The sequence below is a fragment of the Biomphalaria glabrata genome, chromosome 3 (genome assembly GCF_947242115.1).
Source record: "Biomphalaria glabrata chromosome 3, xgBioGlab47.1, whole genome shotgun sequence".
In the NCBI taxonomy this organism is placed as follows: domain Eukaryota; kingdom Metazoa; phylum Mollusca; class Gastropoda; family Planorbidae; genus Biomphalaria; species Biomphalaria glabrata.
In genome coordinates this window covers 3,374,671-3,402,327 of record NC_074713.1, presented here as the reverse complement: position 1 = coordinate 3,402,327, position 27,657 = coordinate 3,374,671, and the positions used below count along the sequence as shown (strand labels likewise).

Genomic DNA, 27,657 nt, shown 5'->3' with positions numbered 1-27,657 from the left:
ATCAAGAACTAACAGATATTTGTTGTTTTCTACAAAACTTATGAACTCAATCTGTCTTTGTCTCCCACACACATTCTCAGATCAAGTTGAAACTTTACACAATTATTTATTGTATCTATCAAAACATGAATCAATAAAAGCAATCAATTAGTCAATTAATTTTTAGTATTTAATTATTTTGTTGAAATAAAAAAGGGAAATAACTTCAACATTATTGAAAGTTATAAATGTGGCGTTCTTCCCTTAAATAATTATTTTTTTTCAAATGGTATCTTTCTATTTTTTCAGGTTCACAAACTATTTAAAATTTAAAATATACATACTTGTATACTGTCATGTATCAGTCTATCTAAATTTAACTCTTCCCAGATGTAACCTTGGTAATCAGCTCCACCTTTCCTTCTAGACTATTCTAAAGACAAAAACCTATGAAGTCATCTGATCACGCGATTGAAGCTTGGGTTTTACCTAGGAATGATGGGATTGGTTAGAGCGGGCTTGAAAGTGTCAGTTGTGGAGATGAATTCATAGAGAAAGGTTGTAGACTAAACATTTAGGAGATGAAACTCAAGTAATCAAGTTGCACATATTTGATCAGTTGTAGAAATAATATTTTTTGAATCTATTGGTTAACATGCTTGGAAGAAGATATTCATTTTGATACAGTTTATTTGTACATTTTGTATATTGAAGTGATTCCTAGTTTTTGAAGTGAAAGATCTTTGTTATTTAAATATCTAAAGATATTTAGATCTAATATCAATATCTAGTTCAACATAATAATCCGCAGCACTTCACTGAGAGAAGAAATTAAACTACAATGGCAGATATTGGCAACCTCAGGAAGAACCTGTGACACATACATTTATATACAATACACTAAACTATATACGAGGTCATTAAATGTTATTTCATAAAGTCCTAAAGTTATCCTGAAGCTTGCGTTGTAATCAATGCCACATTTGTTTGGCTCAGTTTTCTTCCACCTTTTCCTGTAGTATTGGGACACTGATACATTTGACTTTTTTTTTAAATTTGAAGAAACACTTTTACTTAACTTTTTCAGGTCAATTAAATTCTTAAATTAAATTCTTACTTTGCTCTCTGACCAATCTTGTAGACACAGCCTATGGTCTCTTTGGTCTGGCTACCTCCCTAGTATGTAACAGACTGATGGCCACCTGGAAAACTGACCTCAATGTTGCCCTGGCTGCTATGGAGCTACTGTCTGGCCTGGCCAAAGTGAAAATCAACCCAGCCAACTTGTTAATGTGTAAGCGTACAGTCAAGTGGATGTGTGATCTCATTGTCTATCAGGTACAGGACACAGAAACATTCTTATCTTATATCTTATAAATTACAGGCATCATTGTCTATCAGGTACATGACACAGAAACATTCTTGTCTTATAAATTAAAGGCATCATTGTCTATCAGGTACAGGACACAGAAACATTCTTATCTTATAAATTACAGGCATCATTGTCTATCAGTTACAGGACACAGAAACATTCTTATCTTATATCTTATAAATTACAGGCATCATTGTCTATCAGTTACAGGACACAGAAACATTCTTATCTTATATCTTATAAATTACAGGCATCATTGTCTATCAGGTACAGGACACAGAAACATTCTTATCTTATAAATTACAGGCATCATTGTCTATCAGTTACAGGACACAGAAACATTCTTATCTTATCATATCTTATAAATTACAGGCATCATTGTCTATCAGGTACAGGACACAGAAACATTCTTATCTTATTAATTCCAGGCATCATTGTCTATCAGTTACAGGACACAGAAACATTCTTATCTTATATCTTATAAATTACAGGCATCATTGTCTATCAGGTTCATGACACAGAAACATTCTTATCTTATATCTTATAAAGTACAGGCATCATTGTCTATCAGGTTCATGACACAGAAACATTCTTATCTTATATCTTATAAAGTGCAGGCATCATTGTCTATCAGGTTCATGACACAGAAACATTCTTATCTTATAAATTAAAGGCATCATTGTCTATCAGGTTCATGAAACAGAAACATTCTTATCTTATAAATTAAAGGCATCATTGTCTATCAGGTTCATGAAACAGAAACATTCTTATCTTATAAATTAAAGGCATCATTGTTTATCTGTTACATGACACAGAAACATTCTTATCTTATCTTATCTTATAAATTACAGGCATCATTGTCTATCAGTTACATGACACAGAAACATTCTTATCTTATCTTATAAATTACAGGCATCATTGTCTATCAGTTACATGACACAGAAACATTCTTCTCTTATATCTTATAAATTACAGGCATCATTGTCTATCAGTTACATGACACAGAAACTTTCTTATCTTATCATATCTTATAAATTACAAATATTTCTTTAAAGAGAAGATAATTACATTAAAATGTATGAGAATATTTGCTTATAGCATTTAGAGCTGTCAGTAATATCTGGTCAGAAACTAATTGTTCACCCCACATATTGTTCACTGACAACTGGTTCACAGACTATTGGTTCATGGCAAATGATTCACCAACAAATCATTCACTGTATAGTAATCTATTGTTAATATTCTTGTTACGTTTTTACTTTTGTTTACATTAAACGTACATACAGGGGATGAACCATTTGTTGGGTCAATGAATTGTCAGGTGAACAAATGGGCATGGATGAATTGCCAGTGAACGATTTGTCTGAACAATTGGTCATGGAACCATTTATCACTTTTAGAGTCCTTAGCAATCTTGACCTACCTGTAACATCTGTTAGTTGGATGCAGTTTATTCACTGAATAATGAATAAAAAAAATATTAGAACAGGTTTTCTACAAAGTCATATTTACAGATCATTATTGAATACACTATGAAATAACTGAAAGATTGTAAGAATGGAAGACTTTTAGAATTCAAACTCAATTTTACTTCATACTTTGGTTCAAATAGGCATGCAATGTAGTCTGTATTTTCATAAAAATTTAATGTAGCGATTAAAACTGCTCAGAGGTACCTAAATGTTTGAAGTATTTCTATATTCTTTTCTGCCACTGGGATGCATTAATTGTCATTTCTTCCCCTGTATAAATCAATAAAAAAATTTGTGTGTGCCTTTTTAAAATTTGTTATTTTTTATCACTGTCAATGTGAATTCATTTTGTAAACATTAACATTAGAGTTAATTCTGTTTAGTTTTACTTATTAATTGAGACCAATCCTGTTGCAGATAAAAAGTGAAGAAATTTGTAGAAACTCGAATATACTTTTTATTGAACATTTAATTTGCTGCTCAATGAAATATCAAGTTTCAAGTGATTGTGCATATATCCAGTCCTCTCATAAAAAAAAAAACTCAATTTCAAAATGAATAAAGCACAACTATCAACAAGTGGAAATTTGAATACAACAATACTTCCAACAATAAGCTCTCACAATACACATGGCCATATGTTTACCCAACACTTGGACTTTGTTATACTAGATCTAACAATGTTATGTATTACAAGTATGTTCAACTGATGTATGTTGTTGGACTTTGTTATACTAGATCTAACAATGTTATGTATTACAAGTATGTTCAACTGATGTACGTTGTTGGTTCCAGTGTTCCAGGCCAGCCCCTAGCCACTCCAGAGATCTCCATTCCATGTTGTGTGCTGCCTTCAAGTGTCTCCAGCTGTGGCTGGTGGAGCACAGCTCACTGCTCTATGACAGAGAATGTCTGCACCAAGTTCTGGAAGTGGTAGAGCTGGGCATCTCTGGGTCCAAATCTCAGGTAGTATTTTTTTCCTTCCATCTAGTCTGTGTTTTTAATAAGCCAATGTTCTCTTTCTCTGTCATGGTGTGTGTTGGGGTCTTCTGACAATTTTATCACAATAATAATATTAGTTTTGGTCCTTGGCAGTCCTCAGAAAATCTGGAAAGGACAGGCCTGTAAAGCAAGGAGATAATAGGTCTTGAGATAATATTCAGAAGATTCTTAGTGCAAACTGATTATGAATTAACACTAGCATTAGATATTTATCAATTTATTTCAATGATAGTTTAAGATTATTATTTCACCACCATTTTTTTTTTGTTTCTGACCTGGATTCAAAGATTATGTAACAATCTTTGTACTTAGCATCTAAGAAAAGTTGTTCAAACAGTTACCATCTTTATTTGTCTTTACTTAAGCAATGCTACATATAGTAAGTACAATTCTATGTTTGTATCTATGTATTTCAACTGAATTCCACTGTCCAGGCCCAGGCAGACACCCAGGAGTATTATCTCCACCAAACCTATAGACAGGTAATTAAACTAACACCTGAAGCACTCTAATTTGTTACTCAATCTTTGGCTGGCCTCTTTGCCTTTGTAACACTTGCTTTGTAATCAAGTCACTTTTCAGGCCAAACAGTCTGTGAAAGTAGGTAAGTACAGGGCCATGAGATGTACACAAACAACTGAGAAACATACTTCACTTTCTCATGTCATGAGCTCTTGTTTTCTTTGTAATGATATGCACTTTTTTCTTGTGTTTTCTTAGTTTTGTATCTTTTATCCAAAACTGATTTCAAGGATTTCAAATGTATTATGTAGGTTATATTTTTGGATCTGATGCAATGCAGTTTTAAAGCAGAATCTCGGAAACAATGTTGTTGATACGCTTACAAAGATTTATAGATATCGTGGTTTTCTCACTGCTTGTATTAGAGCTAATGGAAAGAGTTGTAAAGAAAAATTGAAACAAAGCAACAAAATATTTGATGAACATGTAAAATACAAACCAAAGATGAATGTCAGACATCTTTTATTTTATGGTGTTCATTTGTTCTTTACAATGTTTCCAGCTAAATTTGAATCTGCCAATATCTTCCTTGTGATCTCCACTCTTGCTGTCTGTAAAAAAAACAACATATTTTGATGTCTTTCCTCCAGTGATTTTTTTTGTTTTCTGGATTGCCCCTTCTGGAAAGTGTGTTCAAGTATTCAAAGTCTTATGACTTGACTTCACAAACTAAGTTTACATATTTGAACAGTGTACAGGAGCTCATGAGTCCTACCTACTCTTTTTGATTTGTGCATCCGTCTTCGATTACCTCTGTAGTAGCTAGGGCTTTTCATATTTACTGTTAGCCCTCTGAGCTTCAAAGGTTTAAAGACGTGCGTTTCCGAGAAAAAAAGTAAATGAAAACACATTTGCTGAGCCTGTCAATGCCTCTGTGGTCTGAATATTTCTAGCGGAGAGTTATGCTCTTCGTCCTTTGTGCCAAGCAAAGAGTAGAACAAAAGTTAGTTACTTGAAGGTGTCTCCACTAAATTAGATGCTATTGAAACTTACTTGTGAGAGATATGCTGTTGACATCTTGATATTGCAAATCAAGTCTACTGTTTTTATTTTTTTTAAATTTTCTCTGACAGATCGTTTCTTTTGTCTTCAAACGGAAGATTTGTTACTGCTCCAGAACTAATGCTTACATTTCTTTTTAAGTCTTCAAAACATTTTCCATAACTCCAGACTTATTTTTGTAAACAATAATTATTTCCCCTCATGACATATTTCCAAAGCTTCTTTGATCTTATTGATAAGAAGAGCGCTCATTATTTGTCTGTTAAATGGACAGCTAAAAGTAATTTCAATAAATTTTATTTGTAAAATGACAATGCCCACAGAATGTTCCTCAAATCTTGCTCTGGTTTTAATAATTTTAATAAAATCAATCATCTGCTAATCATATACACAGAGAGCTAGGTTTTTATTTTTAATTTAAATATCAATAATTCCTCTACGCTTTCAATTTATTAAATTTTGTGCCAATAATCATTTAATTAAACTGCATCTTCATTGAGCAATATAAAAAGGTAATTCTTGACAATCTCAATCAAATCTCTTAAATTTTTTTTTATTTCAATTCCAATTGATGTCCTCTTTCTTCTCAAATATATTCAATGTCTTTGATTCTTCTCTTACTGTTATTTAAAAAAAAAGTCAGTATTCAATACAGCCTACATATAACCAAAGTAATCAACTGCTACGTGTCAAACTCTGGCACTACTATTGCTAGTTTAATCTTTACATTAACACTAGCATTTGTTGCATCTACTAGAGCTTTCTACTTCACTGTCACACACTGTCACAGAGTTAACATTTAGCCATCAACGTTTAGCACAAGTGTAGGAACAAACTATCGGCATCCATTGCCTAGCCTTGCTTCAACATTTTAGTTTGGTTAACATTTTGTTTCGTTACACGTATGAAGTTTAGTCACATTGGCTTTATTTTTAAATAGCTATTTGCTTTAACAGTATATATGGTTTAATAACAATGAATATTGAAATAGCTTTATTAATGTAACAAACTTACTTTTTGTGTGTTTGTTGATGTAACAAAGTTACTTTTGTGTAGATGTTAATGTTTCCATTTTTTTGTTTTTTCATTCCTTTTGTTTTTTTCATTCCTTTTGTTTTTTCATTCTTTTTTTTTTCATTCCTTTTGTTTGTTTCATTCCTTTTGTTTTTTCATTCCTTTTGTTTTTTTCATTCCTTTTGTTTTTTCATTCCTTTTGTTTCTTTCATTCCTTTTGTTTGTTTCATTCCTTTTGTTTTTTCATTCCTTTTGTTTTTACTTCTTTGTTGAACAAGCAACTTCTTCTTTCAGACAAAGACTCAAGAAATGCAAACAGTTAAAGTGAAAATTGACAAGGATTCTAAATCTGTGTCAATGAAGGTACTATGGTCCTTTGTACACCTGCCAAGAACCTATAGTGCCAGTTGTTTTTTTTTCTTCTATTTTTTGTGTGTGTCCATGTCCATAGAAAAAGAGCCCTGGTGCTCCCTCACCTGAACTGCCTGATATGTAGTTGCATTTCATTCTCATTACATCCTCGGTGCTCATTGGTCATTTTATCCTTGGTGCTGATTGGTTATTACTCACAGCTTGCTTTAGTCGTGATGTTGGTGTTGATCAATTAACAACTAGGTCATTGCTGAATGAACACAGTGTAAATGGCTCATGCTAACATTGACCATTGTCAAACAAACAAACAAATCTGACTCATTTCAATAAAACTAAACAAAAAGATGATACAAGTAATTACCAGTGATTAAATTTTGTCTTGTGTGTATAAATCTTACTTGTAACCTGTTAAAAGTCCAGTTCTGAGCTCTTATATATTTATTCAACTTGTAAATTATAAAAAGAGAAAGTTTTTCTAGAAAACATGATTTTCATTTATTTTGCTATTTAAAAAAATGTTTTAAAATAATTATTTATCAGGTGTAGTACTTTGGAAAACAATTGATTAAAATCACAGTCATTTAGTTAGTAATTACTTGTATTGAAGGATAATTAAATAAAAGCTTTAAAAGTTTTTTTTTTTAAATTTGGTTGAAGGTCTCCACATTTTTTTCAAATTTTTGGCTGAGACATTGTTTAGACAAAGTAAAGAAATATTTCCACTTCAGTTTTCTTTGAGATGAGTCTGATTGCATTAGTTTGACTTGAAAAAACATTCAAGACAATAACATTCTAACAATTTAGAGGTAGCTTAATACAAGTATCCTGGATTATAAACATGCACAGAGTCTATCAAACGTCATATATATTGTTACTTGTTTAGTGATCCCAGATTTCTGTCCACACGAAATTTTACTTGAAATTTGAAGATTAAAAATAGGTGAAAGTCTTTCTGATTAACATTTATTTGAATAATCCATTGAGTTCTAATCTTTGAGCTTCTTTCTCAATACATGAATGTCAAGTGGGAAGTGTAATAGAGACTGAGTACATCTCTTTGTAATTGCAAATCTATTCCCGTTATCCAACCTATACGTCTTTACCCTATCACTGCAACCTTTGTGCCTCTAATTCTTAAGCAGTTTTGAGAAAAAATTTCCTATGATATCAGTGTGAGGTTTATAATGTTTGGACAAAGATACTTGTCTTCCTCACCGTGTAGAGTGTCTTATCTTTCTACTTGATGCTAGTCACGTTGTACACTTTATGAAGATAAGTTTTAATGTCTTCAAGAAACTTACTATAACAAGGGAAATGAAGTAGACTTAATTTTATCATGTCGACTAAGAAATACTTTTTTTTTTCCCCACTTGCTTTTGAGAAAAACAAAAACCCATTTAGTGTTTAATAACCCAGGATATTCCAGTAGTGCTATGAATGAATGCAGCGCCTAGATGTAAAGTTTTAAGGTAGCAATTGCTTGTATTATAGTTTGTTGTTTCTTCTTCCATCGCAATGATGTTAATCCATCTATAAGGGAAAAACATTTTGTTCAAATAAATCTTAACATTTGAAACATTAAGTTTGGCTTATTCATTAATTTCTTTTTATTTCCCAATCCTTTGGCCTACTTTTTTATTATGTTTACAAATAATAAACCTTTTTTTAATTAGTAAGATTGGAAAAGATTGTGAATTGAAATGTCCTAATCTCATTATTGCTGTGTTTTCTTTCATTATTTTGAATATTTAAAATACAATTCTCCTATGTAGATTTGACAGCACTTCAAACGTTTATAAAAACATCAATGTCTTCATCATTTGACTTTGTCTGTTTGGTATACATATACTTGTTTCAGACAGCCATTTCTTCATCATATTTTGTTCTGAATGTTTTGTTCACATTGGTTGCTGCAAAATATTATCTCATGCGTGCTGAATATTTATCAATATTTGAATTCATTTTAGCATTCAAGTTATAATCATGTCACATCTAAATTGCTAGGACATCTAGATCTCTATTTATTTTATTTATTTGTCAATGTGCTATTTAGATAAATTAACTTAGGATAAAGTAAAAGAAAACAAAACCACACACTTTTGCATGAAAGAAAGATTTGCAATATGGTGTCAGAAGTTTACGATGCAGTGATAGAATGGGATAGTTGGTTTACTTGTAACATTAGATCAAGGTAACAGGGTAACATGAAACAAGTAGTTTGGTAGTTAAGGTAAAATTGTTACTAATTTTACTTTATTTAGTATAAAATTAATTAAAAATTGATTCTTATTTTAAAAATACAATAATCTGTTTAATTCATCATTTATGAATTATAATATATTTTGTTTTAACTTTACTTGAAGTATTAAAACAACAAAAGAAATTCATATATAATTAATTCTAATTTTTTTACTAATAAATTCTCTTTATTTTAAAGACAGTCAAATATATACATGGATTCGTTTATTTTTTACCATGGTACTAATACTTCTGATTTCCTTTCTGTTATTTCAGAATCGAGCGAGTGACCCACCCAAATATAAAGGCAGTAAGGAGCTAATGCCAGCGTCAATGCGGGTAAAGGATGCGGCAGAGGCTCTGTTGACCTGTATCATAGATCAGGTGGTGCGTAGCAAGTTTTTGTTTTCATCTTGTCTTGGTGTTTTGTATGTACTCACAAAATTGTTCTTTGCCTTGACACATACACGTACACCTGGCCAGGTGTATGAGACTTGACTTACTCCGGTGAACCCCCCGGGAGAAGCATATGCCTGCAACCACACCTCTCCTCAGTACTTGTTCTAACAGCTTTCTTTATCTGCTCCCATGTTATCCCAGTATCCTGAGCTTGACTGACGATGAACTGCCACTTTCTTCATCTGCTCCCATGTTATCCCAGTATCCTGAGCTTGACTGACAATGAACTGCCACTTTCTTCATCTGCTCCCATGTTGTTCCAGTATCCTGAGCTTGACTGACGATGAACTGCCACTTTCTTCATCTGCTCCCATGTTATCCCAGTATCCTGAGCTTGACTGACGATGAACTGCCACTTTCTTTATCTGCTCCCATGTTATCCCAGTATCCTGAGCTTGACTGACAATGAACTGCCACTTTCTTCATCTGCTCCCATGTTATCCCAGTATCCTGAGCTTGACTGACGATGAACTGCCACTTTCTTTATCTGCTCCCAAGTTATCCCAGTATCCTGAGCTTGACGGATGATGAACTGCCACTTTCTTCATCTGCTCCCATGTTATCCCAGTATCCTGAGCTTGACTGACGATGAACTGCCACTTTCTTCATCTGCTCCCATGTTGTTCCAGTATCCTCAGCTTGACTGATGACCTGTCCACTTTCTTCTTCTTTCCAATTGGATGCCTTACAACATTAGTAGCTGGTTTTCACAGGGTGTGTCCTGTTCAGCTCAACTTTTGCAGGGTGTGTCCTGTTCAGCTCAACTTTTGCAGGGTGTGTCCTGTTCAGCTCAACTTTTGCAGGGTGTGTCCTGTTCAGCTCAACTTTTGCAGGGTGTGTCCTCTCCAGCTCAACTTTCGCAGGGTGTGTCCTGTTCAGCTCAACTTTTGCAGGGTGTGTCCTGTTCAGCTCAACTTTTGCAGGGTGTGTCCTGTTCAGCTCAACTTTTGCAGGGTGTGTCCTGTCCAGCTCAACTTTCGCAGGGTGTGTCCTGTTCAGCTCAACTTTTGCAGGGTGTGTCCTGTTCAGCTCAACTTTTGCAGGGTGTGTCCTGTTCAGCTTAACTTTCGCAGGGTGTGTCCTGTTCAGCTCAACTTTTGCAGGGTGTTTCCTGTTCAGCTCAACTTTTGCAGGATGTGTCCTGTTCAGCTCAACTTTTGCAACTTGATATCTTGGGCTATAAGTTTTTGCCTGGTTCTCTCCCACAAATTGACTGACAGTAGATATCTTTTTGAGCCACATAGTTCCCAATATCTAGATAAGACACACAAAAACTGACTGGGTTGTTGGGTCACAAGAAATTTATAGTGAGTTTTATTACTTTTTTCTTTTATGTTGCTGGTTTTCAAACTTGTTTCATCGTAATCGTTTCAGGGAGCCTTTCCTCCACCCTGTGGGCCTGAATCCCTGTTCTCATTACTGGATGAGAGGTCATTGCTCAAGTTTGCCAAAGGGAATGCACTCCCAGAGCAAGGGTCACTGTTTAAATATTTTGTCATAGATAACTCTGTCATTGTTGGCTTGATGGAACAACCACTTGGGAACATTGAAGGTACATTCTTATCCTGCTGGTTGCTATGTTAATGATGTATACACTTGTTGACTTTAACTCTTCATATTAATTTGTAACAAGTCTCACAGGTGATCATTCACAATGCTTTTTTTTTTTTAAATATAATAATTGCATCTATATATTGCTGTTAATAAACATAATGTAGGACAACAATAAATATTTTATAGAAGCAACTATAGAAATGAAATTATGTCATATTTAGAAATTTTGATAATAAACTTTTTTTTTCCAAGAGCAAGAGTCTCATTTACGGCTTTGTAACAATCAGATTTATAATTCAAGGGTTTGTAACAATCAAGTTACAGAATCATGCTCAATTCTTCATTTATTTCAGCATCCATAAAACCTTCTTTAGTTAGTTATACATTTAATTAGCAATTTAGCTGTGTTAACTATGCTTATAAAGCACCTTATAGATATTTGTATAGTTCCACTTTCAGACAGTGTGATTTATGGGGCAGATGATGTAAAGGTCATCTGTTTCTGTGGCCCACATTTAATGAGGATGTCATGTGGCCAGCACAATGACAGTCTGCCTATACTTTTCCCCAACTAATGTCAGCTACTCATTAGACTTGGGTGGACTCAGGGTAGTGTAAAATCCAGGATTTGAACCTGAGGCCTCTAGTGCTTTACCACTCTGCCACAACACTTTCCTATCTTACAGATAAATATAAGTCTAATTGGTCTTGCATTAAAAAAAGTTTTGGGAAAAAAAAGAATATTCTACTATTGTATTTGATGTTTAGATCCATTACCAACTGTAACTGCTCTGATCCGAGGAGCATTTGGACGCCATGCTTGGACTATGCAGTTGAGACATTCACCTAGAGTTAGTAAGGTATGTGGACTATTGGTAGGAGTGCAAAAAATTTCACTAGTGTGTTCACTGCTTGGTTCTATAACATTTCGACCTTTGTCATTGCTTGCAACAGATATCATCCAGAGCTCACTTGTCAGACCCAGGCAGACCATTGCCTGATGACAGTATTGGCCAAGCCCCAAGTGTCAAGCACAGATACTTCCCTGAGAGCGTGGAGAAGATTCCACAAACAAAGGCGTAAGTTTTCTGCTGTGCAACGTTGGCAAACATTTCTGTTAGAAAATTAAATAGCTCTAAGAATCACTGAATATATTCTTTAGTGATATCACATCAGATTATATCTAGAATATATCTATTTTATATCTATATAAATATAGGTTGTTGACATATACCTTTTATAAAAAAAAAAAAGACTGCTATTGTAAAATCATTAATGTTATTGAATGTCTAGAGAGAAGAGCATTCCACCATTGGAGTCGGTCTTGACTGAGAAACAAGCCTGTGATGTTGAAATCATGAAAGGTTTAATTGACCAGGTGGCCACATTTGAGAAGGAGGTCAGTCAGCGGGCCAAGATTGAGCGAGATAAAGCTCCCTTTCCCAATCCAGCAACAGAATGCAAACCACCAAAGTAAGTGAAATACACTCATGTAGCTACTTAAGTCAAAGTTAGTTATTGCTCAGTTTCAAAGATTCTATATCATTGTTACTAGTTTGATTTCATGAATTTTTTGAAAATAACTTGTGCATAGTTTGATTGAATGAATTTTTTGAAAATAACTTGTGCATAGTTTGATTTAATGAATTTTTTGAAAATAACTTTTGCATAGTGTCACTTTTATGCTTTTAGCCTGCCCAGTGCTCTATGTTCTAATCTCTTTTATAAACAAGTTGTGGGAGGGGGGAGGGTGTTATCTGGCAGAAGGTTTAAATGGACTTTCACTTGTATGACGTTTGAATAGCATTTAGAGCATCATAAGTAAATTGTTAATAAAGACTCTTTGAAATTTCGTCTCAGGATTTGTAACGAGTATCAGACAGCCCGCTTGTTTCTCTCGCACTATGGGCTTTTGTCTCTGGAAGCGTTGAAAGTAAGTCCAACAAAGTTTTCTGGTCTCTGTTGAAAGCAATTTTAATGTTTGTATGTGAATTGGTTTATTTCAGTTGAGTGTTTTAATTCCAGGAGCCTTCCAATAGCAGTGTTCCACCTGACCTAATTATGCTGGATACCACCAACTCTGGCCTGTTCACTGACCTGGAGTGCCTTGACTTTATTCCTAGCCGTGACAATGACACTGTCCACATTTTCTATGTAAAACCTGGACAGACAAGTGCCGCAGAGATTCTTAGTAATGTGGTAGGTGCAGTAGTCCCTTGTTGGTTTTGTTTTTCTTTATACTTTCTATTTGAAATTTGAGTGTCAAGTTATTTAATTAAATATTTTATTATTTTTGCTAAGCCTGGTTTTTAGTTTGTCAATCCAGAAATTTTTCTTCATTGACTTGCTCTCATAGTAGAGTGTGACGGGACAAGACTTTATTTGGGAATGTTGATGTTGTTTTTAATTGAAAAAAAAAAAAAAAGAGTCCTTGTAATCATAACAAATTTACATTAAAATAAGTCTTAATCTTAGTCTTTTTCCTTTTTTTAAAAAAATGGAACTAGGTTTTTTTTCCTTCATTGTAACCTTGCTGCTCTCTGACATTATTTCAAATTATCAGCTCCAGAAGAGCCTTCATTTTAAATGTGGCAGTACAAAATGTAATGCTAAGTGCCTTAAGCCTGCGGTTTAAACAGTTATTCTTGAACACGTTTCAAAATTGATGATTTGCTATCGATTTTTTCCAACAAAATTGTATTGCTTCTGTTGTTGCAAACGACCTTCTTGCCTTGTCAACTTTAGCACAACATAGCCTCCAAGTGCTGAATCAACACCTTTTTTTTAAAGTTGTTATTTTTTTAAGGCTTGTAAATTTTTAATGCCCATTAAATTTTCAATTTCAAGAATACTGATAAGCTGACCTTTTGGTTGACTCCACAGAGTTGTTATAACAATGTCCAGCCACAGTTTGTAGAGTTCCTCCATTCTCTGGGCTGGCCAGTCGATGTCAGGAAACATGCGGGCTGGACTGGTCATGTCGCCACCTCTTGGAAGATTATTGAGCCTGATGACATGGATGGTAGGAGAATTAAATGACATTGATTTTTGTAAACAATTGTTTGATCAAATTTAATATCATTTGCTTAATCAATTTCAATATAAATAGTATATCTCTTGATAGCGTCACTCAGTAACTAGTTCAATTCAGCAGCTGTGGACTAAAAGAAAGATATGTACTCACATGTGTTCTGATGAAGTGTCTCTTTGTTATATGATCTTAGCAAAAGAAAGATATGTACTCACATGTGTTCTGATGAAGTGTCTCTTTGTTATATGATCTTAGCAAAAGAAAGATATGTACTCACATGTGTTCTGATGAAGTGTCTCTTTGTTATATGATCTTAGCAAAAGAAAGATATGTACTCACATGTGTTCTGATGAAGTGTCTCTTTGTTATATGACCTTAGCAAAAGAAAGATATGTACTCACATGTGTTCTGATGAAGTGTCTCTTTGTTATATGACTTTAGCAAAAGAAAGATATGTACTCACATGTGTTCTGATGAAGTGTCTCTTTGTTATATGACTTTAGCAAAAGAAAGATATGTACTCACATGTGTTCTGATGAAGTGTCTCTTTGTTATATGACCTTAGCAAAAGAAAGATATGTACTCACAGGTGTACTGATGAAGTGTCTCTTTGTTATATGACCTTAGCAAAAGAAAGATATGTACTCACAGGTGTACTGATGAAGTGTCTCTTTGTTATATGACCTTAGCTTCTATATTAAAGATGACTTTTCCCATGGTCTGGCCAATTGTTGATTTGCCACAGATGTCTATATTGTTCTTTCTGTCCTATGCAACTATTACTCATGATTCCTCCTCCGTTTCCAAAACAAATTGCTTTTTTGTACCTTCAGCCAGCTAAGGAGTGTAGGGGAGGGATGCACATGTGGTCTAACATTTTATTGAACTTGAATTGTGACCTTAAAAAATGCATTCTCATTGCCAACTATTCATTAGAGTAAAAAAAAAAAAATGAAAGGCAATTTAAATGAAGTCAAATAAAGTAGGGAAGCATATTGATGGAAAGACTAGAGACTTGTTGGAACATCATTTTAAGGTTAAGTAACAGGACTTGTAGCAGGTTTGTTTTGGTTATGCAGAAAGCATCAACATATGAATGGTGAGATGCGCTAGAGAAATTCAACCTTTTTAGCATGAAAATGACATTGGCTTATATAATTTGAAATCTTTACATTAAAAGAATGTTTTGAGTGAATCTTGTTGCTAGTCCATAATTTTATTATTCCAATTTTTTTATTTTGATAAATGTCATATGTACTTGATCAATATACAAATACGGATTTATAACTTTCATGCAAAGTCAACAGACTTTTGTCACTTTGCCTTGTCACATCTGAAAAAAGACCTAGATAACTCAAAAAGTATTTGTCAAGTTTTAATGTAATTTTTGTTTGCATTTCTCAGAAGATGAATATCAGACTGGAAAAGGTGGGGAAAAAAACCCCAGATAACTCAAAAAGTATTTGTCAAGAGTTTTAATGTCATTTTGTTTGCATTTCTCAGAAGATGAATATCAGACTGGAACTGGTGGCAGTTTGTATGATGGGCGTCAGCAGGTGTTGTATTGGGCTGATGTGTTGTCTGAATTAGCTCTTGTGGTACCTTCTACAGAGACCTTCAGGATCAGGTCATCAAGTACTTCAGAGACAGGACCTGAAAGTAGGTTATACTTAACTGCGTTTTCCACTTTCATATACAAATTTTGTTCATACAGCTAGAAGAAAGAAGAAAAAAAGAATGTAATAGTTCATGTGTCATTATCTCTAAATGTTTGTGTTCACACCAAATCCAAATGCTCTAGACATGTAAATTTTTGTGTGTGCTCTAGGCTAGGCTTTGGGTTGTTGATGTCAAGCACATTATGTCCTCATGTCTCTTCACAGCTTAGTTTTCTATTATCTGCCTTGTGAACTTTCATAGCTCAGAACTTCTCTTTGATTATGACATGGCCAAAATATTTTCTCCACAGATAAATCACCCCCCATCTTCCGTGGACTTGGATCGTACATCAGTACTGACTCTCAGCTTTTGTCCAAGCCAACATCACTCTTGCTGGAGGCAGAAAAATCCCGTCTAATTGAGAAGGACTCTCCTGGCTCGCCCCCAGAGGTTCCTGCCTCCACAGCACCCCCAGCTCAGGGAGGAGTGAAGTTTAGGAGACTTGGGCGCCAGCCAGCTTCCATGACTGGACCTGATACAAAAGTTTTGGTGGTTTGGTTAGAAAGTTTTGAAGATCATGACAACTTCCCAATCTGTAAGAATTATTTGGCTAGGTTTTTTTTATGACAACTTCCCAATATGTAAGAATTATTTGGCTAGGTTTTTCATGACAACTTTCCAATATATAAGAATTATTTGGCTACGGTTTTTTTTATGACAGCTTCCCAATATACACGAATAATTTTCCTAGGTTTTTCATGACAACTCCCCAATATATAAGAATTATTTGGCTAGGTTTTTCATGACAACTCCCCAATATATAAGAATTATTTGGCTATGTTTTTTATGACAGCTTCCCAATATATAAGAATTATTTGGCTAGGTTTTTCATGACAACTTCCTATTATATAAGAATTATTTGGCTAGGTTTTTTATGACAACTTTCCAATATATAAGAATTATTTGGCTAGGTTTTTTTTATGACAGCTTCCCAATATACACGAATAATTTGGCTAGGTTTTTCATGACAACTTTCCAATATATAAGAATTATTTGACTAGGTTTTTTATGACAACTTTCCAATATATAAGAATTATTTGAGTAGGTTTTTTATGACAACTTCCCAATCTGTAAGAATTGTTTGGCTAGGTTTTTTTTTATGACAACTTCCCAATATGTAAGAATTATTTGTCAAGGTTTTTTAATGACAACTTCTCAATATGTAAGAATTTCTGGGTTTGGTTTATCATGTTTGTTCAAATAAAAGAAAAGAAAAAAGGAATGTTAACTTTTACAAAATGAACACGGTCATATCAAAGTATTTTAAATCTTATCTTATAAATTGCATAAGAAGATAAGTACGTCCTAGGCATATCCATGTGTTAATCTAGTCCTGTATGTTCAACTTCAACTCTGCTAATAAATTCTTTATGGGAATAAGAAATGTGCTGTTATCTTTATGTCTTTCTCAGTAGAGCTGTGATGGGAGTAAAGTTGTTTAGATTGTTTACAACCATTTTTTTTAGTTGAAGTTGACCACCATACAAGTCTCTGTAGCTTTTTCAAACTGCTTGTGTATCGTATAGCTTCATTCCAAGCATGAACTCTTGAACCTTTAGTCTCTAACTCTTAATGCTGTCTCTCCTGGTTCTGTTTGATCTTTCTAAGACTAAGACTAAGACTGCTTTATTGATCCTTACGGAAATTTGTTGTGATTACAAGGACTCGTTTCTCATATAAAGACAACACAACAGAAACATACACATAAATACAACAGACAACATGAAGAGTTCATTCAGCGACTACACACAGGTATCTTGGTGCATTTCATGTTCCCTGATCAATGAGTGGCGGTGATAGAGTCTGACCGAGTGAGGTACGAACGAGTTTTTGTACCGCTCCGTTCTTGTTTTGATTGACAGCAGTCGCCCACTTTGCGACGACCTGGCGTAGTTCTGATGGAGCGGGTGGCCGTTGTATTCCAAGATTTTTTCGATTTTTCTTAGGCACGTTTGTTCAAAAAGTTCCTTTAAATGTGGTAATGTTGCGAGTGTAATTTTTGATGCTTTTTTAATGATGTTTTCTAGACGTTGCAACAGTTTAGATGAGGCGTTGCCTTGCCAACAACTTATTCCGTATGTTAGCAGATTTTGTACAGTTGCGCCGTAAAATGTCTCAAGGATCTTCTTGTTTAATTTAAAACTGTTGAGTTTGTATAGAAAATAGAGTCGCTGGGCTGTTTTCTTTGTCAGAGTTCCAAGGTGGTCTTCCCATGAAAGCTTGTTGTTGATGATAACGCCTAGATATTTATATGCCTTTACTTGTTCTATAGATGTAGTGTTTATTTGCAGTTCACGTATAGTTTGTTTTTTCTTTCTAAAATCTATTATAAGTTCTTTAGTTTTTGTTACATTCAGTTCTAGAAAGTTGTCGGTGCACCAGTTTGTAAACTCTTCTATCGTTGGCATGAATGAGTTGATGAAGGGTTGCTTCAAAGCACTCTTGTTCTCATTTGTCCTGAAGATGCTTAGTTATAGTTAAATACTGTTATGATTCTCTCTCCTACTCAGGCCTTCTGTAAACACTGCTAAACACAACACTACACATCAACACATCAAGAACTTGACAACAAGGCTCCAAATAATCTGGTACTTTAATAATGGTCAATTAAAACAGCCAATATGACACTATTGGCAACACAATCAACTACTACAACGTTAGACTGTATATCACTGTACTAAACTCATAAACTCTACTGTCTCTTCCTGGACTCGTACGTTTCATTGGAGGACTGCACCAGGACCGATTCATGGCTGACTAACAGTCCTGGTCTCAACGCTCTGCGGTCTTGAACTCCACTTTCTTACATTCTGTGTCTCTTGTCTGCGCAGGCTTATGATCAGATGACCATAACACGAGCGCTATTCACGTGCAAAGTTCATGCCAGTACTGTCCCTTGCCTTTCAATATAGCACGCTAAACTGTATTACTGTGGCCTGTGTCACATACGTCAGCTGATCACACACAGTTAACCCTTTTGCTTCGCGAATAGGGTTATAATAATACTTTTAAAACTGTCTAATTAATGTAATCTTCTTGTCTCAGCTGAACTGCTGATAGTGACCAGCACTGGGCAGGAACAAGGGGCAACATCCAGTACGACCACTGTCCAGAGACCCCAAGAAAAGGATATCTATGTCATCTTCATCCATGCCTTGCAGAATGGTTTGTTCAGGATTCACATGATGGAATATGAGAAAACACAGACTAAGTAAGTTATGGACAACAGCTGCTAAATTAGCTGATTTTTTAAAACTCTCTTCTGACAGGAACACCATCTAACATTCTAAATTCAAAACAATTTTTATTTTTTAGTTCCGAATAAATTGTAATTTTGTTTTTCCATTTTGAAATAGAATTTTTTACATTGAATTTCACCTTCACCTACACCTTAGTCTGTTGAACCATTTGGTCACCACACGTGATCTGTTGACCGTCTTTCTTCAAACCTCTCTGTCTTTTGCCTTGAATAAAATCTCTTTCCATATTGTCTTCCCACCACTTTCTCTGTCTGCCTCCTCTTCAATTTTCTGGTATTGTTCCCTAAAGGAATTTGTTTACAAGCCCTGAGCACCTTATGATATGGCCAAAAAGTTTTAGTTTGCATTTTTTTAAAAGTACTTAGCAGCAGATCATCATGGGGCCCAGTTTCCACTGTGATCCTGATTCAAATCTCCTTATTTGTGATGTGTTCTTTGTAAGTAATACCTAGTACTACATCACAATTCCATTGCTAAGATCCTCTTTTCTAGTTCAGTAATTAGCACCCAAGATTTGCAAACATCCAAAAATGTGGCTATGACAAAAAATGAGTGTATCAGTCAGATTTTAGTTCTGAGGGCTCTGACAAGTCTTTCCAGATTGTTTTGAGTTTTGCCAGTGCTGCTGTGGACTTGCACTTCTGAGACACACATAGAAGTCCAATTCCTCAAGCTCTGGTTGTGTATGTGTGCGTGTGTTATAGTTTGCTTATGCATCTATATCATTATTGTTCTAGTAGAAATGTTGAGGTTGACATTTGTAGTCCTACAGAATTTCCATTTGTTTGGACCAATAAAATTATCTTGTCTCACTAATGGGTCACTTGTTAAATAATGAGAACATTGTCCCTTATATTTATTGACTCTTGTGAAGAATGAAGTTATTAGTATTGCCTATGTCTAATATCGTTATTTATCTTGTGTTCCACTGTATGTTAGGTTAAATTGTTTATTTCAATACATGTTTAAATTTGCACTCATTAATTGTTTGTTTTTTTTTGTTGTGTTTTCTTAAATCTTTTTGATAAGATATCTGTCACGGTAATTATAAAATGTGACTGTTTCCTCAGAATGTCCATTGCTATACCTCTTGTCGATGGAATGGTTGTCAGTCGCAGGACACTTGGCTCTATGGTGAGACAGACAGCCATCAACATTTGTAGAAGACGAAGACTGGAGAGTGAATAGTAAGTGGATCTTTGAATATTTCATCTATTGTGTCTTACTTTAAATCTTTACACCTGCTGTAGTAAATGAATATTGCTCATATGTATACAATAATTCCACACAATATCTCCACACATTTGCTTTTTTTTTTCAGCTACCAACCTCCTCATGTGAGAAGAAAACTCAAGATTCAAGAGATGGTCAGTAAGTACAGATGTAGCGTGTCTCCTGCGGAGTTCTACACAGCATTGTTTCAGGATAGTCCGAAATGATTCATCAAGATGATGTCAAAAATTAATTTCGGGTCTATTCAGAACAAGTGGACATGACATTTAGAAACTACAAAAAGGCATGATGACATTCAGTCATGTGACAGATACTTGTATAAAAGATGTTAAGGCTGGAAGAAAAGAATGGACTCAATGCATATGAAATTAATAGTGTTGATCACATGTACTTGTTATTGTGTAGATGTCCCGGATATGAAACAGTTAAGATATCTAGTCCTCAGTCTAAACAAATGTTCACAGTATTCTTCACACCGTAGCAAGTGTCTGCTTTATCATTGAATGTCTTACTTGACAAAGGACTGTGCAGATATCTTCATCGCACAGCTGCCATTGTTCCGTCTGTTTTGAATCAGTTTCCCATGGCCAGGGAGAGCTGAAGTACTAAGAGAAGTAGCCCATACTAATGTATCACTAGCTTATTTTCTAGCACTAAACTACCAGTCTACTAGCAAAACAAGTCAAAACAAGAAACACTAGAAAATGCAGTGCCTTTAAAACTTAGTCAGACTACATAGAGCTGAAGAGTTACTGTCCAAGTATTTTCAAGGTATATTTATTTCATTTGTTAGGGGACCATGCTATTCAGAATGTTTTATCTTTATGGAATGAAAATTAAGGTCATTGTTTGAATATCAATAGAGAATAGCATGCAAAGGTCGGATCTAATGTACTGGTCTAAGGTACTATGAATGTCTGGTCTAAGGTACTGAGAAGGTCAGATCTAACATTCTGGTCTTAGATACTATGAAGGTCTGGTCTAAAGTAGTTAGAAGCTCTGCAGGGACCAGACTGCTTCTTGGCCTGAATCTTATTCCATCTCTAGTTGATAGGGAGAACTTAGGTGTGGACATTAACTTGTATATACATTGTTTTGACAGCATTACTTGTTGCATGTTTCAGAGTGGCTACTGTATATATTGAAACAAGAAAAGTACATAAACATAATGAACTATATAATCCTGTAAAAAAAACATATTTATTTATGTGTTATTTTTAAAACTATGTTAGTGACAAAAAACTCAAACAGACAAGATCAATAGTTGGATGTTAAAGAGTGGCTACTATATATATTGAAACACAAAAATTACATAAACATAATTAGCTATTATATGCCTGTAAAACAAACAAAATATGTATTTATGTGTTGACCTTTTCTGTTTGTGACAAAAAAAAAACTATGATTAATTAAGATCAATTATAAATGTGATTTCAAACGTCAATTTGGCTGGTACATGCCTGTATAGGTTTAATCTATTAAATACACATTTTCATTTGGTCTTAGCAGATATTGTAACTATGAGAACATTGGTTCACTTGATGTCCAGGGAGAGCTATGTGCCGTCTTCTTTTAACAGTGCAGGTTCAGATCAATCTCCGTTGTACCAAATTATTTTGCTCAACACATTGAGTACTAGGATATTCATGTTTGTTTTTTTTTAATGTGTAACTCTCTCAACACAAGTTATGTTTCTTTGAGTGTCACTTTTCATAAATGAACTCAAGAATTTTTTTTTCACAAAATCATTTGAAGATTAAAAGGGTTTTGTCACCTCACAGAATCAACATGTCACCCGTCATAATCTTACAAGTTCTAACTTTTCCCATTAATGTATCATTCACTTCTGCTAGTGAATTTATCAAAGTGATGTCCCTTTGATTATGGTACACCTATGCTTGTCACAGTTTGTTTCATCTTTTGTAACAAAACTGAAATGTGAACCAAGATGTCATTTACTTTTAAGAAGACTTCTATACCATCTACCTCTCTCCCCCCCCAGCCTGTAGTCTCAACGTTGGTAGTTTCACTTCATTACAATTTTCCCGAAGCAGGACGTTTTGGCGCCGCCGGTTTGGCACGAAGGTCGTTTTGGCGCGAGCCGTTTTGGCGACGGGACGTTTTGGCGCGAAATACATTATGTACGTTTATTGTATTATTTCTTTTAAAATAATTATGCTTATCTATGTTTTACATGAGTGTTTGTGTTAAGACATATTTTTCACATACTAAATGTAAATGTGTGTTTGCTTTTCACATCATTTTCTTTAATAAACATTTTGGCTTGTGTGTGTGTGTTTATTAAGAGGCACACTTTTATTTTCAAAAAAGTTTTTTAAGATATTACTTTAAAATTGAAAACAAAATGAAACGATGATAGACTAAAAATTTATGCAATTATTTGTTTACATTAACGTTGGTTTATTTAATGACTGTATGGTATCTCCAGCTATACATACCAAACACTTGCTAATAATAAGTAAAAATATAATGTACTGTAATGTACCATGTTTCTCAAAAGACTTTAAGTTAAGTATACATAGATACCATGGTTATTTTCCTAAGTCGCTGGAATTCAAGGGTTCATTTAAAAAAAGCTTCGTGCTTATTAAATTATCGTCAAATGATATCTCGAGCCAAAACGTCCCGTCGCCAAAACGGCGGCGCCAAAACGGCACGTACCGCAATTTTCCATTGAAAGGCAACAAAGTAAATTCTGTGTTTTTATTGTTTTTAGTTGAACTTGATTTCTTGTTCTGTGAATATCACTTGACAAAATGTGTTGGCTTGTCTTCGTCCTCTGAGAGTATTTAGAAGCAGAAAACAAAAATCATTCTTTCAAGTAAAAACATTGTCAATCTGTGACTAGTGTATGTGTATTTTTGTTCTTTCTGGGTTTTTTTTTACTATGTTTATTTCTGTGTGAATGTTTAATTGGCGTGTATATTATTATTATTATATTATATTAATCTGTGGAACTAACTCATGATTACCAATAATGATTTTGTAATAAGTTTTTAAAAAAAATGTTGTTCATATGTTATTTGTCTGTTTGAGAGCACTCAACTTGCTGTTGAAATGTTCAGTCTATTATTAAGTCATCATATCATTTACAATGTATTTGGAATGTATGGTATTCTATTTGATAAACGTGATCAAAGTCTGATCAAAGTTGTAGGAGACATTTGGTAGGGTCTTGACATTTTTTTTTATATTTTTTTTTTACAAGTGCAATAGAATTAATTTTATGTTAAACTGTAAATATGAATATCACTTAATTGTTTGGCTCCATAAGGAGAGTTTGAAAAGTACTTAATTGGTCTTTCTAGCAGAAGTCTATAAACTTTTCTGTTCAAACATTGTGTGAAGAACAAAATCTCAAAGAAATAAAACAATGGGTAATCATTTAGTTCCATAACAAGATGAAAGTTCATTTCAAGGCAACTGATTAGGACAATGTTGGCCAGCCTTTTTTCTATCTTGGGGGTGCGGGGGGGGGGGTGCATAAAGTTTCCTTGTCCGTGGAAACAAATCTGAAAGTACAATTATGACAGGCCACTGCAAGTTCATTATGCTCTGTATGCAGGAGTGTTGAAGGGTCAGATAACATGGCATCAGGTGCCGGAAATTGGTTGGGCATCACTGGCGTGGGAAACTAAAAATTTTAGCTGTTTTAGGGAGTGAGTCATGGCTTCTCGTCACACAGTCACTCTGATCAAATAGTCTCTCTTTTTACTTCAAGGCTTTTTAAGATAGATTCTACATTTCTTTAGACTTTATTCTTCTGTCTGTGTTGAGATATTGATACTGGTCTCTATGTGTACAATTTGAGAGGAAGTGAGATGACAGTGATGTCTGAAATTGCTTTGCTTTCATTTGAAAGTCTCTGATATTAAAAGGATTGTGGTCTTTCAAAGTCATCACTGACAATAAAAAGTTTGAAACCCTCGATATTTGTTTTCCTTGTACAATGATTGACTTTGATAATAGCATGGGTGAATGATTGACTTTGATAATAGCATGGGTGAATGATTGACTTTGATAATAGCATGGGTGAATGATTGACTTTGATAATAGCATGGGTGAATGATTGACTTTGATAATAGCATGGGTGAATGATTGACTTTGATAATAGCATGGGTGAATGATTGACTTTGATAATAGCATGGGTGAATGATTGACTTTGATAATAGCATGGGTGAATGATTGACTTTGATAATAGCATGGGTGAATGATTGACTTTGATAATAGCATGGGTGAATGATTGACTTTGATAATAGCATGGGTAAATGATTGACTTTGATAATAGCATGGGTGAATGATTGACTTTGATAATAGCATGGGTGAATGATTGACTTTGATAATAGCATGGGTGAATGATTGACTTTGATAATAGCATGGGTGAATGATTGACTTTGATAATAGCATGGGTGAATGATTGACTTTGATAATAGCATGGGTGAATGATTGACTTTGATAATAGCATGGGTGAAGGATTGACTTTGATAATAGCATGGGTGAAGGATTGACTTTGATAATAGCATTTGTGAATGATTGACTTTGATAATAGCATGGGTGAAGGATTGACTTTGATAATAGCATGGGTGAATGATTGACTTTGATAATAGCATGGGTGAATGATTGACTTTGATAATAGCATGGGTGAATGATTGACTTTGATAATAGCATGGGTGAAGGATTGACTTTGATAATAGCATGGCTGAAGGATTGACTTTGATAATAGCATGGGTGAATGATTGACTTTGATAATAGCATGGGTGAAGGATTGACTTTGATAATAGCATGGGTGAATGATTGACTTTGATAATAGCATGGGTGAATGATTGACTTTGATAATAGCATGGGTGAAGGATTGACTTTGATAATAGCATGGGTGAATGATTGACTTTGATAATAGCATGGGTGAAGGATTGACTTTGATAATAGCATGGGTGAAGGATTGACTTTGATAATAGCATTTGTGAATGATTGACTTTGATAATAGCATGGGTGAAGGATTGACTTTGATAATAGCATGGGTGAATGATTGACTTTGATAATAGCATGGGTGAATGATTGACTTTGATAATAGCATGGGTGAATGATTGACTTTGATAATAGCATGGGTGAAGGATTGACTTTGATAATAGCATGGGTGAAGGATTGACTTTGATAATAGCATTTGTGAATGATTGACTTTGATAATAGCATGGGTGAATGATTGACTTTGATAATAGCATGGGTGAATGATTGACTTTGATAATAGCATGGGTGAATGATTGACTTTGATAATAGCATGGGTGAATGATTGACTTTGATAATAGCATGGGTGAATGATTGACTTTGATAATAGCATGGGTGAAGGATTGACTTTGATAATAGCATGGGTGAAGGATTGACTTTGATAATAGCATGGGTGAATGATTGACTTTGATAATAGCATGGGTGAATGATTGACTATGATAATAGCATGGGTGAATGATTGACTTTGATAATAGCATGGGTGAATGATTGACTTTGATAATAGCATGGGTGAAGGATTGACTTTGATAATAGCATGGGTGAAGGATTGACTTTGATAATAGCATGGGTGAAGGATTGACTTTGATAATAGCATGGGTGAATGATTGACTTTGATAATAGCATGGGTGAATGATTGACTTTGATAATAGCATGGGTGAATGATTGACTTTGATTAAAGCATGGGTGAATGATTGACTTTGATAATAGCATGGGTGAATGATTGACTTTGATAATAGCATGGGTGAATGATTGACTTTGATAATAGCATGGGTGAATGATTGACTTTGATAATAGCATGGGTGAATGATTGACTTTGATAATAGCATGGGTGAATGATTGACTTTGATAATAGCATGGGTGAACGATTGATTTTGATAATAGCATGGGTGAATGATTGACTTTGATAATAGCATGGGTGAATGATTGACTTTGATAATAGCATGGGTGAATGATTGACTTTGATAATAGCATGGGTGAATGATTGACTTTGATAATAGCATGGGTGAATGATTGACTTTGATAATAGCATGGGTGAATGATTGACTTTGATAATAGCATGGGTGAATGATTAACTTTGATAATAGCATGGGTGAGTTTTTTGGTGAGTGGCTTACATTATTAGCTTGGAAAAACAAAACATATTACAACTAAAGAGAGTTACGTCCCTTTGTTTATCTCTAATTCTACTGGTGTACCAAAGCATTCTATTAGTTAGTAGGACATGACAGGGTTGCTTGACACTTAAATGTACTTTGGAGCGGTGATTCTCAAACTGGGTGAAGGGGGTGTCCACAAAAAAGATGACAATTGTACACAATTGAAATAGCTTATTCGCTAAAAAGTCAGTTTATCCCATAGGATAATTTTAATACTAATCAATTGGCCTCTCACTACTGTTAATATGTCTACTATTCGGATATTACCTGCGGACCTTAGTTTTGGAATTACAGATCTACTGGATTTGAAGACACTCTTCACTTGGATATTCCCGAATGGTTATTGAAACATTTAGTGCGTGGACAAACTCATATCCCAATCACAGACGATTCAAAACTAATACAGGAGTAGTTTATTGTTCTATCCACTGAAGAGGAACTGAAACTAATGTCTGAACAAGGAGATCACAAATTCTGGCTAAAAAAAAAAAGATTCCAATTTTCTATCTTGCATTAAGGGTCATTGTACAGAAGTTGTTGACTGCCTTCTCGTCTTTGTATTTGGTAGAACGTGGATTCGTTGCCGCAATGAATCTCAGCACAAATAATACAAAAAAACGACTAGAAATGTGTTCTCGCTGAAGGAGAGTCTCTGCTTTGGAGACGTCGATCGCATGATATTCACTAATTAAAAGACTGATTAAATCTTTTGGTGAAATATTAAATATGAAGTTCATCCAGGATCTAGTAACACAACAAAGACAACAACAACAAAAGGGAAGTGAGGGTGGGGTGGGGGTGGAGAGGAACAAGGTAAGGCTATCTACTTAGTAGCTCGCGTCAAGTTGAGCTTGGAGTGTTGAGTTAACTTAGTACATCGCATCCAGCTCAACTTGGAGTGGTGAGCTAACTTAGTACATCGCATCCAGCTCAACTTGGAGTGGTGAGCTAACAGAAATGACTGCAATCCTTTACACAACAATGTGAGGAGTGGTCTATGGGTTATAAAAAAGAAAGCCACTTGGAGTGACAGGCCTTTAAAGTGGGATCAAACAAAACAGTTTGTTAAAGATTATCCAAAAGAAATCTATTTGTTACTATTATTATATTATTGTGGCATTTAAAACTTCATAACTCTACTTGTCTAGACTTGTAATCTTATAGCAAAACTTTCTATGCATACTTTCTCTTTACGATATAGGTCAGGCCTCACACATTTAAGACTCTATTGATCTGCAACTTTATCTTC

General features: G+C 34.5%; 1 protein-coding gene across 6 annotated transcripts in view; it reads left to right on the top strand.

Moving 5' to 3' along the window:
* LOC106069960 (ral GTPase-activating protein subunit beta-like) overlaps positions 1 to 24,180 on the top strand; it is a 41,706-nt gene extending 17,526 nt beyond the window's left edge. For 2 of the 6 annotated variants that reach the window (XM_056023007.1, XM_056023006.1), the window contains 17 exons: positions 1,121 to 1,317; positions 3,619 to 3,789; positions 4,260 to 4,307; positions 6,658 to 6,726; positions 9,250 to 9,360; positions 10,807 to 10,984; positions 11,755 to 11,846; positions 11,941 to 12,065; positions 12,280 to 12,459; positions 12,847 to 12,919; positions 13,012 to 13,185; positions 13,870 to 14,008; positions 15,521 to 15,676; positions 15,987 to 16,271; positions 18,782 to 18,947; positions 20,067 to 20,183; positions 20,318 to 24,180. In XM_056023007.1, the coding sequence (XP_055878982.1) occupies positions 1,121 to 1,317; positions 3,619 to 3,789; positions 4,260 to 4,307; positions 6,658 to 6,726; positions 9,250 to 9,360; positions 10,807 to 10,984; positions 11,755 to 11,846; positions 11,941 to 12,065; positions 12,280 to 12,459; positions 12,847 to 12,919; positions 13,012 to 13,185; positions 13,870 to 14,008; positions 15,521 to 15,676; positions 15,987 to 16,271; positions 18,782 to 18,947; positions 20,067 to 20,183; positions 20,318 to 20,435 (2,399 nt within the window). In that variant the 3' untranslated portion in view covers positions 20,436 to 24,180. The remainder of the gene's footprint in view (positions 1 to 1,120; positions 1,318 to 3,618; positions 3,790 to 4,259; positions 4,308 to 6,657; positions 6,727 to 9,249; positions 9,361 to 10,806; positions 10,985 to 11,754; positions 11,847 to 11,940; positions 12,066 to 12,279; positions 12,460 to 12,846; positions 12,920 to 13,011; positions 13,186 to 13,869; positions 14,009 to 15,520; positions 15,677 to 15,986; positions 16,272 to 18,781; positions 18,948 to 20,066; positions 20,184 to 20,317) is intronic. The other 4 variants (XM_056023012.1, XM_056023010.1, XM_056023008.1 and 1 more) reach the window with 3 other exon arrangements.
* Positions 24,181 to 27,657: the final 3,477 nt, after the last annotated feature.